General features: G+C 31.7%; 2 protein-coding genes and 1 pseudogene across 2 annotated transcripts in view; all 3 read right to left on the bottom strand.

Annotated features, from left to right (window-relative positions):
• Positions 1-8,577, bottom strand: part of LOC115891708 (putative aminopeptidase W07G4.4) — a 149,816-nt gene extending 141,239 nt beyond the window's left edge. The window contains exon 1 of the mRNA XM_030912249.1: positions 8,291-8,577. Coding sequence (XP_030768109.1) covers positions 8,291-8,310 — 20 coding nt within the window. The 5' untranslated portion in view covers positions 8,311-8,577. The remainder of the gene's footprint in view (positions 1-8,290) is intronic.
• A 3,862-nt stretch (positions 8,578-12,439) lies between these two features.
• LOC115891721 lies at positions 12,440-13,903 on the bottom strand (annotated as a pseudogene).
• Positions 13,904-14,073: 170 nt separating this feature from the next.
• Positions 14,074-15,687, bottom strand: LOC115891687. The gene is made up of 4 exons (XM_030912229.1): positions 15,466-15,687; positions 14,807-14,954; positions 14,473-14,658; positions 14,074-14,416 (listed from the first exon to the last, which is right to left on the bottom strand). Exons 1-4 carry the CDS (start codon positions 15,658-15,660, stop codon positions 14,172-14,174), a joined length of 774 nt encoding a protein of 257 aa, XP_030768089.1. The 5' UTR covers positions 15,661-15,687; the 3' UTR covers positions 14,074-14,171.
• Positions 15,688-17,206: the final 1,519 nt, after the last annotated feature.

Below are 17,206 nucleotides of genomic sequence, written 5' to 3'. Positions count from 1 at the left end.
CGGAGTACGTAGGAAAATTTCTCAATTTCGTTTTTATTTTTTTCTGACTTTATTTGAAAAGCCAAATAAAACACCAATTAACACGCTACACTAAAACCCTTTACTTTTAAGACTGGACACGCATTTCGCTAACCATATTTAGCATCATAAGCAAATGATTAAAACTATTATCGGTTTTAAGTATCTGCTGTTAACAACATGCTCACCATATGAGCATCATCAGCAGATGATTACAACATATCATCAGTTTTAATGATCTGCTGATGATGCTAACTAACTTGGTAAACACGAGTCCAGTGTTAAAAGTTAAATGTTTAGGTGCATTTTTTGAAGTTTAGTGTTTTAATTTGCTGTTGTAACACCAAAGGTTCCAACCTCAACTGTATTCTATTTTAAAATATCTATCAATTATAGATCATCATTGCTACTAGTCTAAGAGCTAGCAACGTTTTCGGGAAAGTATTTTTAAGACGTCTCGCTCTTTGTTATATTTTTTACTATGCTCTCTGGAACAGCATACGGCCCGTCTGGCTGCAATACCCGTTGCGTTCACTACTGCGCATCGGAAGAAGGTCTTATATTTTTTATTAATTTAGTCCTATAAATTCTAGTATTGAATATAAATCGAACATGTCTCCATAGCGCAGTGCGTAGAGTTTCCGACCACGAACCGAAGATTCAGAGTTCGAATCCGGATCAGGGCAACAACTTTTTTATTTTATTTTCGTTTATATTCTGATTGCAAAGTATTAAATAATTCTGGTAATTTAAAAAAAAAACAAATATTTAATACTTTACTATCAGAATATAAATGAAAATAAAATAAAAAAGTCTTTGTCCTGACCCGGATTCGAACTCTGAATCATCGGTTCGTGGTAGGAAACTCTACGCACTGCTCTATGGAGACATGTTCGATTTATATTCAATACTAGAATTTAAAGAACTAATAAAAATATAGGATCTTCTTTCAATGCGCAGCAGGGAACGCAACGTTTACCGGCAGCCAGACGGGCCGCGTGCTGTTCCAGAGAGCATAGTAAATGATACATCAAAGAGCCAGACGTCTTAAAATACTTGTTTTTCCGACGTTGCTATCTCTCGTACTATACTTTCAATCACACTGCTACTTTTGAGTATTTTTGCCCTTCACGAATTTAGCTAATACAATCTGACTATCCTATCTTTACACGTTGATGATATTAGACTTTTAGTTTGACGTATAATTTTCGAGATTCCATGGACTTTTAATTAATGTTTTTATAAGCTTATATCCTTTCTAAATACAATAGTCTTAACAAACCGTGTCCAATAAAATATAATATATTTCTCGTTTGCATTTATCCCACTTTGTTTGACGATAGGCCATATTTGTTGGTGTCGCTGATGAAACATCAATAGGTATCAGGGTGTGTGGGGTATCTTCGATTTTCTTTTTTCAATTTGAAATATTTATTATCAATCGTAGTAAGTCCAAGTAGCCAAGTAAGCGAGGATTTTAGGATCTGAATTCTGAACTACTGCACCGATTGAAGTGAAATTGTAACAGTCAATAGAGATATATATGTAAGAAACAACAGTTACATAGTAGCGATGTGTGCTTTCACACTGGGGGTGAGTGCCACCCCTTCTCGGGGGTGAAAAATAAGTCACCCATTTTAATTATCAACATCAATAAAGGGATGAATTCTAAGCAAAAAATGTTCTATAACATTTTTTCAGAAAATTAATGTTTTTCTAGTTATTTAAGATTGAAAATGTTGATTTTTCATCTAAAAACTGCATATTTTTTTGTCAATTTTTATAAATAACTCCAAAGCCTTGCGTTTTAACGCAAAACTCATATAACGCAATAATGTAGCTTTTGCAATATCTAAACGATCCATCTTTTGTTGATTACCGTAGGTGTAATAATAGCTGAGTTATCAAAAGAACACATTTTTCGAAGAAAATGAATATGACCGTTTTTAAAGTGCTTGAAAAGACCTTTTAAAAGCTCTTAAAAAAGTTCGTAGCTTAAAAACTCACGGAGTTATAATAAAAATAATATGGTCACCTCATTATTTCGGAAAAAATCAACAACAAAATCTACTAAAATCATAAAAATAAAAACTAAGCGTAATACATGTACAGGGTGGGTCAAATTCGACGCTTTTAAATGGAAACACCATTTTCTATAGGAGATAGACGAAAACTAATATCGGTGTCTGGAGCTCAATTTTCATCAGAAACATGATGGTGAAAACCGCACATCAACATCTGTTACCGTTTCGGAGTTACGGGGTGTTTTTCAAAAATGTGCATTTTTAACAAATCGCTGTAAGTTTTTTGCTATGGAAAATTTTCTGTTTCTATGAAAACATTCCCAAAGCACCTTTTTACGTAGAATTTAGTGGTTCAAGTATAATTTTTTTTAAATTAATAATTTAAGAGTAATCAACAGGAAAATTGATTATTTATTTGGGACAGCCTCTATATTTTTAATTAACTGAAAAGAATTTAAAATTACCTTTCCAAAAATATAGCACACTTGATATTTTGTTATAATCCCCTTCGAAATACAGAATTTTTAAAAGTTCGCCACTTTTAACTAGTAGTCTTTGGACCCCTTATTGATGATATGCCCTTAATGGAACTCGAAAACATATTTTTCCAGCAAGACGACGCACCGCCTCTGAACGCTGAAGTTATCAGCAAATTTTTGCAGCCAATTTCAAGTATAATTGAATAGCTTAGCAAGATCCCAGCCGTTGGCCGTCGAGGCTGCCTGACTTAGTGCCCATGGATCTAATCCTACGGATATATTTGCGGAAGAATAAAGGTTCCTTATTCTTCCGTATAATCTAGACAAGAATTAGAAATACTTAGCAATTATGAGAGGGTATCTTTCACACCTACTGAGTTAATGAATTCCGCGAGAAATGTTCAAAAACTGTTTTGTCTGTCCATAACAGAAGACGGTCGATATGTCGAACACATGTAGCAAAGTCTCATGTCTTGGTTGGCTATTTATTTTTATTGTTATTAGATATAATTTAAATGTATTGATGTTGGTTAAATATATTTTAAATTGTTATAAAATTCTGCATCTCTCATAGCAAATACTATTTTCGTTTTAATTGATGCTCACAGCTAGAATTTTTTGCATTACAGCCGGTGGCGTTCAAAGCCTACTTATTTAAAGCGAGCGAATTTTTATATTATTTTCAATAAATTAAAAATATACAGGGCGTCCCATATAAAAAACCAAATTTTCTGTTGATAATTCTTAAATTATTAATTTTAAAAAAATTATACTTAAGCCATTAAATTCTACGTAAAAAGTTGTTTTGGAAATGTTTTCATAAAAATACAAAATTTTCCACAGCAAAAGAATTACAGCGATTTGTAAAAAATGCATATTTTTGAAAAACACCCCGTAACTTCGAAACGCTAACAGATATCGATATGCGGTTTTCACCATCATGTTTTTGATCTATCTCCTATAGAAAAGGTTGTTTCCATTTAAAAGTGTCGAATTTGACCCACCCTATACATTTGGCTATATTTAGGTACTTAATTGGCTCTGCAAGTTCGAGCGGTTTAGAATGCCTAAATTTGGAAAAAAGTTGAAAATAATGAAAAAAAAAATTTTTTGTTTTTTAAAAAATTTTAATTTTTTTGACATATCTCAAAAACTAACCAAGATACGTAAAAAATGCAATAGAGAAAAATTGAAGCTCTTTTTCTTTGCAACATTTTTGCTCCTTTTTAATTTTTCTGTAGATCTATTTATTTCATAGATATTAAGTTTTTTAGTTTGACTTGCATGTAAGGACCACCTTCTTTGAGTATTTAAAACCAGGGTTGGCATGATTTAAATCATGATTTAAATCGTGATTTAAATCAAGTGATTTTTTTAATTTTAATCATGGGATTTAAATCAAAAAATTAATTTTATTGAAACTTTATAATAAATCAAAAAATAACTGTAAAAGTTATAAAAACCTATCCTAGAAAACTATAAAAAATTTCTGTCGAGAACCGATTTGTACACTCGTTGAATTTGACACCTAATATCAGTTTAATCATATATTTTTGTTCTTTTGTGCTTAGGCGTAACAGTGCTTTACTTTTATGCCTATGGCCGATAAAATGACAAAAATTAATACTTTTGAGACGTTTGAAAAAAATCCTTTTGATCTGAAGCGAGCGACATTTTTGCGGAATATATTGGTGACATTCATTCAAAGAGTTATTAAGATTTAGTCATTTAGGATAGGACTTTAATTGGAAATAAGTCCTAGTCATTTGGAAATCCGATTTAAATATTGTTTTGAATTAAAATCAAAAAAATCTGATTTAAATCAAAAAAATCCGATTTAAATCAAAAAAATCTGATTTTTTGGATTTTTTTTAAAAAAATCATGATTTTTTCCAACCCTGTTTAAAACCCAAAAATCTGGTGAAAATGTAGAGTTCAAGACTGTTCAACTATAGAGGTTAATTTGTAGCTCGTATAATTTCCTACAAATTGATAGTTTTTATTTTTATGATTTTAGTCACAGATTTTGTTGTTAATTTTTTCCGAAAAAATGAGGTGACCATTTCATTTTTATCATAACTCTTTTTATCATAACACATTTTTATCACTACAAACTTGAAAAGACCTTTAAAAAGGCATTAAAGGCATTTAAAAGGTCGTTTCAAGCACTTTAAAAACGGCCATATTCATTTTCTTCGAAAAATATGTTCTTTCGCCATGATTTTATGGTAAAAGGTTGTAATTTAGTTTTCGAAAAATAAAGAATCAAGTTTACAGAGTGAAAACTCGGCTATTACTACACCTATGGTAAACAACAAAAAATGAATCGATTCGCTATTCCGAAGGCTTCAGTTTTGCTTTATACGAGTTTTGCGATAAAAGGCAAGATTTTCGAGTTATTTATAAAAAATTGTAGAAATATATGCATATTTTCAATCCTCAATAACTCGGAAAATATTAAATGTTTTAGAACATTTTTTGCTTAGAATTCACCCCTTTATTGATTTTTGTAACTAAAATGGGTGATCTATTTTTCACCCCCGAGAAGGGGTGACAATCACCCCCAGGGTGAAAGCACACATCGCTACTATGTAACGTTTGTTTCTTACACATATCTCTATTCACTGTTAAAATTTCACGTCAATCGGTGCTGGTGTCAAGAATTCGGAGGTAATACCCTATTTTTATCCTCTCTTACTGGCCTACTAGACGAAGCAATAAAATTGATAGTACTAACAAATTCAAGATCATGGAGAAGATCGAGATATTTCCTCAACTAATCACCAAAGAGCTAGAATTTTTTAGAATTTAGAATGAGTGGGAGGGGGGTTAATCACTTCGACCTTACAGATCCATTGTGTCCCCCTTTCTTGAATCATAACTCATCATACAGTCCCAGGGCTTTGACAAAAGCCAGTATCTGGGACGGTTTTATAGAGGGTAGTTCTCCATCTCCAATATCAGTCGTACCAAAATTCATGGCACGAATGGTTGTCGTCTCGGCGCACTCAGTGATGAGGTGTACTGGTGTTTCACCATCTTCCCCACAGAATCTGCATTCGCCGTTTCTTCTTAGTTTCAATCTACTGAGGTGTTCATTGAGGAGACAGTGTCCTGTTAAAAACCCCGTGACATCCGAAGATTGTTCTTACTCAGACCCAGGAAGATCTGTGATTTTTCTTGATCATAAGCCCTCAGAAACTTCTTCGAGTGTCCTAGACCATTGCAAGATTTCCATTCCAGGTTGCGGATGGAATCTTCCAAGTTCTTGAGTTCCGCCTTGAGTTGGTTACCACTTGGAAAGCAGAACGGTTCTGGTCCAGTTAGTGGAGTGTTCGCTCCTTTCCTAGCTAGATTATTTGCTTTTTCATTGTTTTCTATCCCTTGGTGAGCAGGCACCCAGTGTAGGAGGACTTTGTTTTCTTTGCCTAATTTATTCAACTTCTCTATGCATTCTTTGACCAATTTCGAATTGATTGATACTGAGTTGATCGCCTTTAACGCTGCTTGACTATCAGATAAGATGGCTATTTCTTGTTTCCGATAGTTCCTATCTAAGATAAGTTGTACGCATCTCTCGATAGCGTAGATTTCTGCCTGTAGGATACTAGGGTAAGTGCCCATTGGTTCGGAGTAATTAGCTCTCGGCCCAAACACTCCGATCCCTGTTCCCGTATTGGTTTTGGAAGCATCAGTATACCAAGTTATGGTATGGTCTTTTAACTGCTGGGCAAGAGTTTCGCTCTTCCAATCCTTCTTATTGCTCAATACTACATTGACATGTTTGTCAAAGTTGTACGTTCTTGGCATATCGTCCACTGGGAGTTGCAGAAGTGATCAAAGAGCTAACATCGCTAGTAGTAATGCATTGAAATTTAATTACTATCATTTACGAATGAGAATATTAATTTTCTGTTAAAACATTTGATAAAATATTATAGATGAGATTAATTATTTTCTAAAAATTTGTAATTGGGGAATAACTTGTTTGTTCTTCAATTAAAATTGTCAACTGTCCCGCGACATGAGACAAATCTTTATCTTTTACCCTAATCGTGACAAACATAAACATTAAGATAACATAATTATAGTATATATTAAAAAGTGCGATTTTCCTTTATTTACATGAATCTTGTACCAGCAAATATAAATATAATTAGATAGTAATTATTATAACCTTAAAGTTACAACAAAGAAAATTTCAGATTTTACTCATCTAACTCTTTGTTGACCAATGTCCAACATACAGGGTAGCGCTTCTCATACGCCGCGGAGGTTCCAAAGAAAACGACAGTTTGTATTGAAATTAAATTTTGTGAGCATATGTAGATTCATTCAGAGCATTTTTTAAAAATATAGAGAGTTCTACAGGGTGTCTCCAAAAAAAGTTACACATCAAAGTTGTATTTTTTGTAATGGAATACCCTATATATTGATTGATTTTCGGATTCTGGGAGAAAAATAAAGGTGAGTTTTATAAGAAAAGTATATGACTAAAATGTAAGGTTTTTGACACATTTAACATTTTCTAGAAATAAAGAACAATTTTTAAATTACAATAAAAGCTACCTCAATTGGAATTTACCCGGTATAGCCTAATATGTAGTTAAAATAGCTATTGTACTTTAAATCAAATTAAAACTTGATCCAAATAGTTACACAGGGTGAGACAAAATTAATATTGATAATTGGTCACATTTAAAAGCATGTTACTCTTTTATTTTAAATGGAACACTCAGTATATTATTCCGATATTCAAAGGAGAATTAATGTCTCTTCAAAATACTATTTAAGGTTGCCTACCCCTCAAACAAAGATTTTCCTATTATACAGGCTTTCGCCTATGAAGCGAAGGTCCGTGGTTCGATACTGGCTGGGGGTGCAACTTTTTTATTTTTTTTTCGTTTATATTCTGATAGTAAAGTAATAAATATTTGCTGACACTATAATATTAAATAAAAATATTTAATTCAATTATAATACAAATTAGATTGTAATGATTTAAACATAATGTCTAAAAATAAAACTAAAAATGTTGCCCGTAATTTTTTCTTGCCTCATTCATAAAAATATTTAATTCTTTAATAATTTCATTTTAAAGATTTAAACATAATATATAAAAATTAACATTTCAATGCTTTATTAACGTAATTTCTGCCTGTCTTTCTTCAAAATATTTTTTTCAGCTGTTGTTTATTATTTTAATAATCATTTTAATAATACTTTTTTTAACAGATTGTTATCTAAAAGCTACACAAGTTTATATTCAGTTCAGTTTGTAAGATAACGATGGAAAACAAAATTATATCTGGTTAAATTAAATAATTCTTCTTTTATGTATTATTTTTATTTATTTTCAATTTCAATTTGCACACTTTATTCGATAAAAATGTGTCATTGGTAGATTGTGCAAGGACTTTGTTATCAAATTACAATACAAAATAATAATTATTCAATTATAATCCAGTAATTTTTTAGTACTAATATTATGGTATTTGATTATATATTAAATATTCCTCTGTTTGTCAGACTATTTATCATTTAGTACTTTTAGACAATTAAATTAAATCATTAACACAAATCAAACAATAATCACATGATAAACATTTTACTGAAAAAAAAATAGCAGTGTAAGATATCACTGAATTAGGTTCTACTGTAAATTTTTAATATGATAAAAATATTGCTTCACTTACAAAAGTATTACTGCTTTGAGAATTTCAGAATTTTTGTTTTTTTGATATAAAAATAAAATATCTTAATATTTACCCAAGTGATTTGTTGGCCATTGCACTCGTAATACGCGGTACTAATAATAGATAAAAACACTTTGTTGTAAAATTGGAAAAATACGCACACAGAACGAGACACCAAGTGGATCTGTTATTGTTCTGCACTTTTATTAAATGGAGATAAGATTAAAATCCTAAGTACACTGTAATAACCAAACCAAACAATGTGAACTTAATCTTATTATCAACAGTGTTGGAGAATACTAAACGTTTTCCTGTTTTTGGCCGTAGCAAGGTTAATTTAAGGTCTAAACTTGCAAATAATCTCTAAAAATATGATGTGAAGGAATACTGGCAACATTTCCTTGAAACCAAGTGATGCGCCGTTGCCGCATTGATCATAACAATAACACTTCAATTTACTTAAACAATTAAAAACAGTTCGTATTTTCCTTGTATAGACACCTACCGTAAAAATACAGCTATGTTAAGTTATATTTTCTGATAATATTCAAAAATGTTGCAGGAATTAGTCAGAAACCTGCTAGTTTTTTGACAAGCTGGCAACGTTGATGCTTACTCATCGATATAACTCCTAGCGGGAAATCTTTGAATTAATTCCTGCAGGGTTATAACTCGAGGTCAGCCAGCTGACAGCAGGAACGGATAGAAATACTGAATTCTCGGCTAGCAGGAAATGTGCGGTAGTTCGACTATCGGCCGCTAGGTGGGGCAAGTAGTGCGCTACTTGTATTTTATTATTTTAATAGAAAATCTTCTGTTCTTAAATGAATGCATTTGGTGAAACACCTAGACCGTTAAATGTTGGAATTAGAGAACATAAGGGCGATTTTTGCAAATTTTGTCAGCATTCATGGAACACAAGGCACAGAATAAAATTTTCTTTTTTTTTGTTCTTTGTGTTTATTTTTTGTTTCTAACGTTGAGTATTTTTTGTCGGTTACGCAAATTTGTTTTATTAGTAAAATATTGTTGGAAAATCGGTCTCCGTTAGATTATCGCAATGTCGTTTAAGAAAAATAAATTTTTATTTAGTAGGTTTTCTTCTATTGGCGAAAAATCCGCGATGTTTTTTCAAGATATTTACACGAAGTTGCACGAACGAGTTTTGCTTGCTTTGGTTTCAACTTTTTTTTGTTATTGTCTCTTTTTGTTTTGTTAATACGAATTTGATAGCAGTCTTTGATTGATTGAATGTCAATGCCCTGTGTCATATCTTAAAATCATAGGTTTAAATCCTATGTAGCGTCAAATACTTATTTTTTATACAAGATGATAATGCAATTTTATCGTCGTGTATAAAACAATATTTTTTCAAGGAATTTATTACGAGTAGAAAAAATATTGTGCTGGGTTGGCGTTGGTTTCTATGAAATTTGACAAATAAATAAAGCTGTCTCTTTTGTTGTCAGTTTTGAGTCAAAATTTTTTAATTGTCTTTCGTGTCGATTGCTGATTGAATTGGAGCCAGAAATGGCTGAAAACGAAATAAATAAATTACCAACAGATGTTCAGGCTGAGGCGACAAACGCCATATCCAAACTACTTCCATTTAAATCCCGAATAACTTATGAAAAGGAATACAAAGATTTTCAAAAATGGAAGCAATTAAAAAACGTGCGAGAAGAAGTAAAGTTTTTAACCTATCCTTGCTGTTAAAGTATCATTTAATCTACCCTTGTGGTTAAAGTACTATTTTATCTACTATTTTTGATAGATATAAGGCAATTTTAACAGTTGCTATGGAAAAAAGTACCTATAATAAAATATTATAATAATTATATAATAAATAAAATAATTTGAAATTTGGTGAATAATACGCATTTTTTATTTAAAATTACTATTAAAAACAATTATTTAAGGAGCAAAAATCAAGCCTTTGGCTAGTTCCAAATCCATTACGATTATATTTGATAAAAATGGAATGATTATCAAGATGAAAAATAACTTAATATACGTAAATTTAAACTGTTATTTACATTCATTTGTCAACTGTGTTGTGCTGTAATTTTATTATTTTTATATAATTGAAACAATGGATGTGAATATGTGTACATCTATTTCAATCACACTATTCTGAATCTATGATCATGAAAACTAGTAAACCTCCGTACCTTGAGATCACCTTGGTGCTTCTAGCATCACTCTGAATCCCCAGCACATTATCCAAGCCAGTGATTTTATTTTCCAAGCTCTCCGAAGTCTTTATTTTGACACATTTTACGTCATTGCATTTTTTCGACATTGTATTTACCTGACTAGGTAAAAAACATCTACAAAAAATGCAAGTAAAATAAAAACATCAAAGATAATAATTATCATTACTGTTTTAATTTAAAACAATATTCGTATCTTCAGCGATCATTGAAAGTACTCTCAATAGGAATTTTTGGGTTTGGAAAACATGAGCATTGCCTGGAGACTTATATGGTGAAATTTTGATAAAATAATTTAGTACTCACTAAAAACACGGTATGTCGCTAGTTGTAGGAAAAATAATTTTTAGAGGTTACTAGTTTATTTAGTTGCCTGTGATATGCATATACAGGGTGTTTCATAATTAATCTAAAAAATAAAAAATCGTTAGAAAACGGCTTAAGGCGGGCTCTTAATAAGTATATTTATTTTTTTTCTCGGCAACCGTTTGACGAACAAGAAAAACTCAAAAGATCAATTTTGTTGAAAAAGGATGGCCTAAGTACTTTAGACCTAATGGTTATATAAAAATTGTTTTAAGAACACATGATGAATCACACCACAATTTTTTAGACCAATTAGAATACACCCTGTATATTGTCAACTTGACAATGATTGTTGATAAATCAAAAAATACCTTTTCTGTGAAAAAAACCCGATTTTTTTTATTTTTATTGAATTTGGGCCTGCGTCTGCAAATACCCGGTATGTTTTTTAATATTCTATCTATCTAAATTTTAAATATCATAGTCAGAAATAGTTTTATTATTTATTAACTGTAAAAATGGTATACTTATAAGATTTATCAAATATTGTGATTTACTTTCTACCTTGTAGTCAAAATTTATATTTAACAAACTGTAAAATATATATAGTCTTATGTTTTATTAAAGTTACTCTGATATACTAATATATCAGTGTAACTTTAAAACTAAATCCTTTGAAATTAAATATAAACATAAAAAATATTTACAGCAGAAAAGGCGAAGGCGCTGGGTTAAACGTAGTCTCTACTAAGAACACGGAGGGGCGCTTTGACCAAAATTTTACTATTAAGTTTCATATCTATCTTAATAGAAGATTATTTTCTTTTATCTATGAACATGAGTTGCCGTCTATACCGGGTGCGTCTCAAAAGTGGCTCAACCCTATAACTTTTTATTTTTTTTAGTTAAAAAACGAGATTTGGTTTGTTAGTATATGACATAAATAAGGATTGATTGGCATATTCAATTGTTTTCGGTCACTTCCTGTTTCACCGGAAATTACTACAACTGTTGACTTTTAAATGGCACCCTTTTCATTTTTTTACTTTATTCGATAGAAAATAACATTCTGAATAGAATGGCATATCATATGTCAACTTTTGACATTTTTGCGTATGATTTATTTGAAATTATACCTTGCGGTTCATAACGAAAATTTGATTTGACATTGTGTGTGGTATCAAATTATTCGTAAACAAATGATTTTTCCAAATATGCTAATGAGCCACCCTCGTTCCATTTGAATAAATTGAGATATGATTAAAAATAAGATTTTTTAACTTTTCCTGGCCCGGACAGGACACTAAAAACATTAGATGATCAAATCTGTTTTTCCAAGGCTCCTTGATTAAGAATTAGTGTTTTTAACTTAGTCATGAAATTTAAAATAAAATTTTTTATTAAGCGATAATGTCAAAAATTGTCATATAATATGTCATTCTGTTCAGAATGTCATATTCTATCAAATGAAGTAAAAATATACCCAGGTTGCCATTTAAAAATCAAAAGTTATAGTCATTTCCGATGAAACAGGCAGTGATCAAAAACAATTGAATGTCAATCAATCCTAATTTAAGTCATATACCAACATACCCAATCTTGTTTTATTATCTGAAAAAATAAAAAATTATAGTGGTGAGCCACTTTTGCGACGCACCCGGTATAATAGCTGCGACGAAAAATCATGTCGTTGAAATCATGTGTTGTTTTGGATTTATAAGTATTAATAAGACATTGGGTTAGAATAAAAAAAAACTTTATTTCAAACAAGTGCGTTTCGAAAATAAATAAATTAAATGACAAAATATCAGTCAAACGCTTATAACAGAATGCATCTTAGGGGCGACTGGTAGATGATCCAGATGAGCTGCTTGAAGATCCGGGATAATAGGCAGAGTATGCGATGCTAGATGCATCGCTGTTTGATGGAGACCATACCCTGGAGTAAGGTCCTCCAGTGTTTTGTTCCCAGCCTGGTTCGTACGAACTTGGTGGAGCTGTGGAAGGTGCCGGTGCTGGAGGTCCGTACAGAGACATTGGTGGTTCTGCTGGTGCCATTGACATCATTGGCATTGGCATTCCTAAAAGAAAAAGTAGTTATATGCGATGTTTTGAAAGGTTCTATGAAATATCATACCAGATTTGCCTACGAGTTAGTAAATAATGAAACCAAGTACCAAAAGGATAGCTAGTTTGGACAAGATCAAAGCCTTAAGTGCTTTCAAGCTGGTAAGAGCTACGATGATGGGCACCAAGAGTTTCATTTTTAACTTCAAAAGAAGGAGTAGTGGGAAGAAAAGCTTCTTCTTGAGAATTCCACGAGCTAAAATCAATTACCTAATTTAATAACAATTATAATGATTGATTAGAAATACAGTCGCTATTCTAAAGTTTTCATCTTATTTGACGAAGACATAATACCCGAAAAATATAACACATCAGTGATAAGTACGAGTTTTCTGAATACTAACATTCATTTTCGCTGGATACAATGTTCAAACCTTCTGTTGGATTGTAAACAATATCAGTATCTTCAGCGATCATCGAAGGTACTCTCAGTCGGAATTCTTGGGTTTGGAAGATACGAGCTGTCCTCTTAAATATAGCTGCGTCGATATCCTGAAAAAATAGATACAATTATGATTTTAAAAACATATAACAACTAAAAAAATGAATGTATTTAAACATGGGTTTATTAGAATAGTTATAGTAATATGAAAGTCCTTTTTTAATCTTAATCTAATGTGCATTCATTTAATTGTACTGATTTATGTTTGCAAAAATATTAGTTCTTAAATAGATAGAATTAAACGGTACGATTATCAGGTTTACGACTAAAAGACAATTGTCAACTAAAAACATCCTATATTTTCACGAGTTCTACAACATAAATAGAATGAAAGTCTATAAAATTAATTTAATAAAACTGTTTTGCACTCATGCTGAATGAAACTACTTAAAATGTATCATTAATTTATCTTGGTACTCCTAGCATCGCTCTGAATCCCCAACACATTATCCAAGTAATCCAGTACGTTTTCATTGACGCATCTCATGTCACCGCATCAACCCCACACCGTGCTTACCAACTGTTCACCCGATCTAGGGGTGGCTTTATCAGCCACTGTAGCCGCTGGTACCACCACCAAGACAGTACAAGTAATCCTTTATATGATTCATTTCGAGAGACGTTCACCGATTGACAGAACACTAAGCAATACATTTCCAAACAATGTTTTTTTAACAATTTTGTTTGTTGAAACCATGTGTTGATAATATAATTTAGATCATTGATTTTTTTTTGTTTTGGATTTATAAGTATTAATAAGACATTGGGTTAAAATAAAAAAACAACTTTATTTCAAACAAGTGCGTTTCGAAAATAAATAAATTAAATAACAAAATATCAGTCAAACGCTTATAACAGAATGCATCTTAGGGGCGACTGGTAGATGATCCAGCTGAGCTGCTTGAAGATCCGGGATAATATGCAGAATATGCGATGCTAGATGCATCGCTGTTTGATGGAGACCATACTCTGGAGTAAGGTCCTCCACTGTTTGGTTCCCAGCCTGGTTCGTACGAACTTGGTGGAGCTGTGGAAGGTGCCGGTGCTGGAGGTCCGTACAGAGACATTGGTGGTTCTGCTGGTGCCATTGACATCATTGGCATTGGCATTCCTAAAAGGAAAAGTAGTTATATTTGATGTTTTGAAAGGTTTTATGAAATATCATACCAGATTTGCCTACGAGTTGGTAAATAATGAAACCAAGTACCAAAAGGATAGCTAGTTTGGACAAGATCAAAGCCTTAAGAGCTTTCAAGCTGGTAAGAGCTACGATGATGGGCATCAAGAGTTTCATTTTTAACTTCAAAAGAAGGAGGAGTGGGAAGAAAAGCTTCTTCTTGAGAATTCCACGAGCTAAAATCAATTACCTAATTTAATAACAATTATAATGATTGATTAGAAATACAGTCGCTTTTCTAAAGATTTCATCTCATTTGATGTAGACATAATATCCGAAAAATATAATACATCAGTGATAAGTACGAGTTTTCTGAATACTAACATTCATTTTCGCTGGATACAATGTTCAAACCTTCTGTTGGATTGTAAACAATATCTGTATCTTCAGCGATCATTGAAGGTACTCTCAATCGGAATTCTTGGGTTTGGAAGACACGAGCTGCTCTCTTAAATATTGCTGCGTCGATATCCTAAAAAATAGATATAATTAGGATTTCAAAAACATCTAACAACTGAAAAAATGAATGTATTCAAACATAGGTTTATTAGAATAGTTATAATAATATGAAAGTTCTTTTTTAATTTTAATCTGTGCATTCATTTAATCATACTAATTATGTTTGCAAAAATATTAATTCTTAAATAGACAATTAATTTGAATTGGACATCTCGTTTAGGTATATTTAAGAATCTTATAGAGCATTTAATATGTGAAGTGTTTATCATGAAATTGTTTAAAGGACGTAGATTGTACGTATGCACGATTAAAAGAGTTTGTAGGACTTTAATTATCCATATTTGATAAAAAACGGTACGATTACCAGGTTTACAACTAAAAGACAATTGTCAAGTAAAAACATTCTATATTTTCACTATTTCTACAGCATAAATAGAATGAAAGTCTTTAAATTTGAATTAATAAAACTGTTTTGCACTCATGCCGAATGAAACTAGGTACTTAAAAATGTATCATAAATTCACCTTGGTACTCCTAGCATCGCTCTGAATCCCCAACACATTATCCAAGTAATCCAGTACGTTTTCCTTGACGCATCTCATGTCACCGCATCTGCCCAACACCGTGTTTACCAACTCTTCCCCCGATCTAGGGGTGGCTTTATCGGCCACCGTAGCCGCTGCTACCACCACCAGGACAGCACAAGTGATCCTCCACATGATTCGTTACGAGAGACGTTCACCGATTGACAGAACACTAATCAATGAATTTCTAATTGGATGGGTGCAGTTTTATATGTCGTACGGGGTCAGTTTGTGGCTCGCCGTTTTGTATATTGATTAGATATACTTTTTAGCGTACGCTGGGCATAAAAGGTTCGGTTCCGCTATTCGGATCCGGTACTGCTTGGTATTCCGGTGCGTTGACATTTTTAGAAGATGGTATTGGTACGATTTCGAGTGGCGAAAATTGGGTTGAAATGGTTTATGATGGATTTTCGTAATAAGATGCGCGCGGGTGTTTAAAATTCTAGTCGGGTGGCTAATGAAGAATGTTTGTAGTAGGCGCCTAGAATAACATTAATTTTAATATGCTTTTTATAGTATATTATTTTTACAATTCTTTAGGGTATTTTAAATTAATATAGGAGTATTTTTGTATCTAAAGGCACACTGGATAAACAACCGCCGACCGTATTGTTAATGTATATGTTACGGCTAAAGTGGATACTTGGCTAGTTTTAAAACTAGCCAGCTATTTTGCAAGCTAACTCAAAATCGCTGCTAGTTTGAAGGATACTCCTCCTATTATAATAGAAATAGGAATCCTCCTATTCTTACAAAATAGCAGACAACCGCAGCTAGTTTATATTTTAACTGGTTAGCATGCAAAATATTTACAAAATCTGGTTAGGATTGGGATTTCACCTCAGTTTACTAAAATATCTGCTAATTTACATACTCTCCAGATAGTTTACAAAATATATTTCAATTGTTCTTGTTTGTTACTTACAGTTTTAGGATGGATAAAATTTTAAACACAAACTGTATAGTACATAACGAAATATATAGCAAAAAGCCGTACTTATAGTACATGTTACGAGTCAAAAATTTTATAAGAAAATTCAGTAGGCAGTCATTTTCTACAGTTCCTTAAGAGCATGAGATACTCAGCTTGTTTATGAGCATACTCAGTTGTTTATCCTTGGGTTCTATTCATTATATGTATTTATATTTTCAATAGGGTTTCTTTGATATATTTTGTACTTCTAGCTGTTTAAAAGGAATAAAACATCAGTTACTTCCTATAAATTTAATTGTTATGATGAAATAAATTTTTATTAGAAAAGAAAAGAAATAACATTCACTCTATTTTCTTAAAAAAAAATAATTTTTATACCTGATAATTAGTAGCTTCGTTTAGATATCATGTTGAAGAAAAATTCTTGATTTTCGAAGTGTAGTGGAAAATGTTTTCCTTCCTTTCTATTTTTGCCTTTGTAAAATTAAAATATATATTCAAGCTGATTTTTCCTGGATATGTTCCTTTTTTTTAAATACAGTTAGAAATATTATATCGTATAAGTACATTTTTATTCGATCAGTAAATAATTCCTAAAATGTTTGTTATTGTTATAAATTTAAAGCTATAAATAAACCGGTGTATTTACACTTACCTTCTGGTATCAACATCCACAAGTATCCATTTTAGCCTTAACATATATAAAAATACTGTCATCCAGCGATATAATATTTTCATATCTGA

This window comes from Sitophilus oryzae, unplaced genomic scaffold (assembly GCF_002938485.1).
Source record: "Sitophilus oryzae breed Bouriz unplaced genomic scaffold, Soryzae_2.0 scaffold_1190_pilon_pilon, whole genome shotgun sequence".
Lineage (NCBI taxonomy): Eukaryota > Metazoa > Arthropoda > Insecta > Coleoptera > Curculionidae > Sitophilus > Sitophilus oryzae.
The sequence above is the reverse complement of the archived record's forward strand: the minus strand, read 5'-3'. Positions and strand labels throughout refer to the sequence as shown.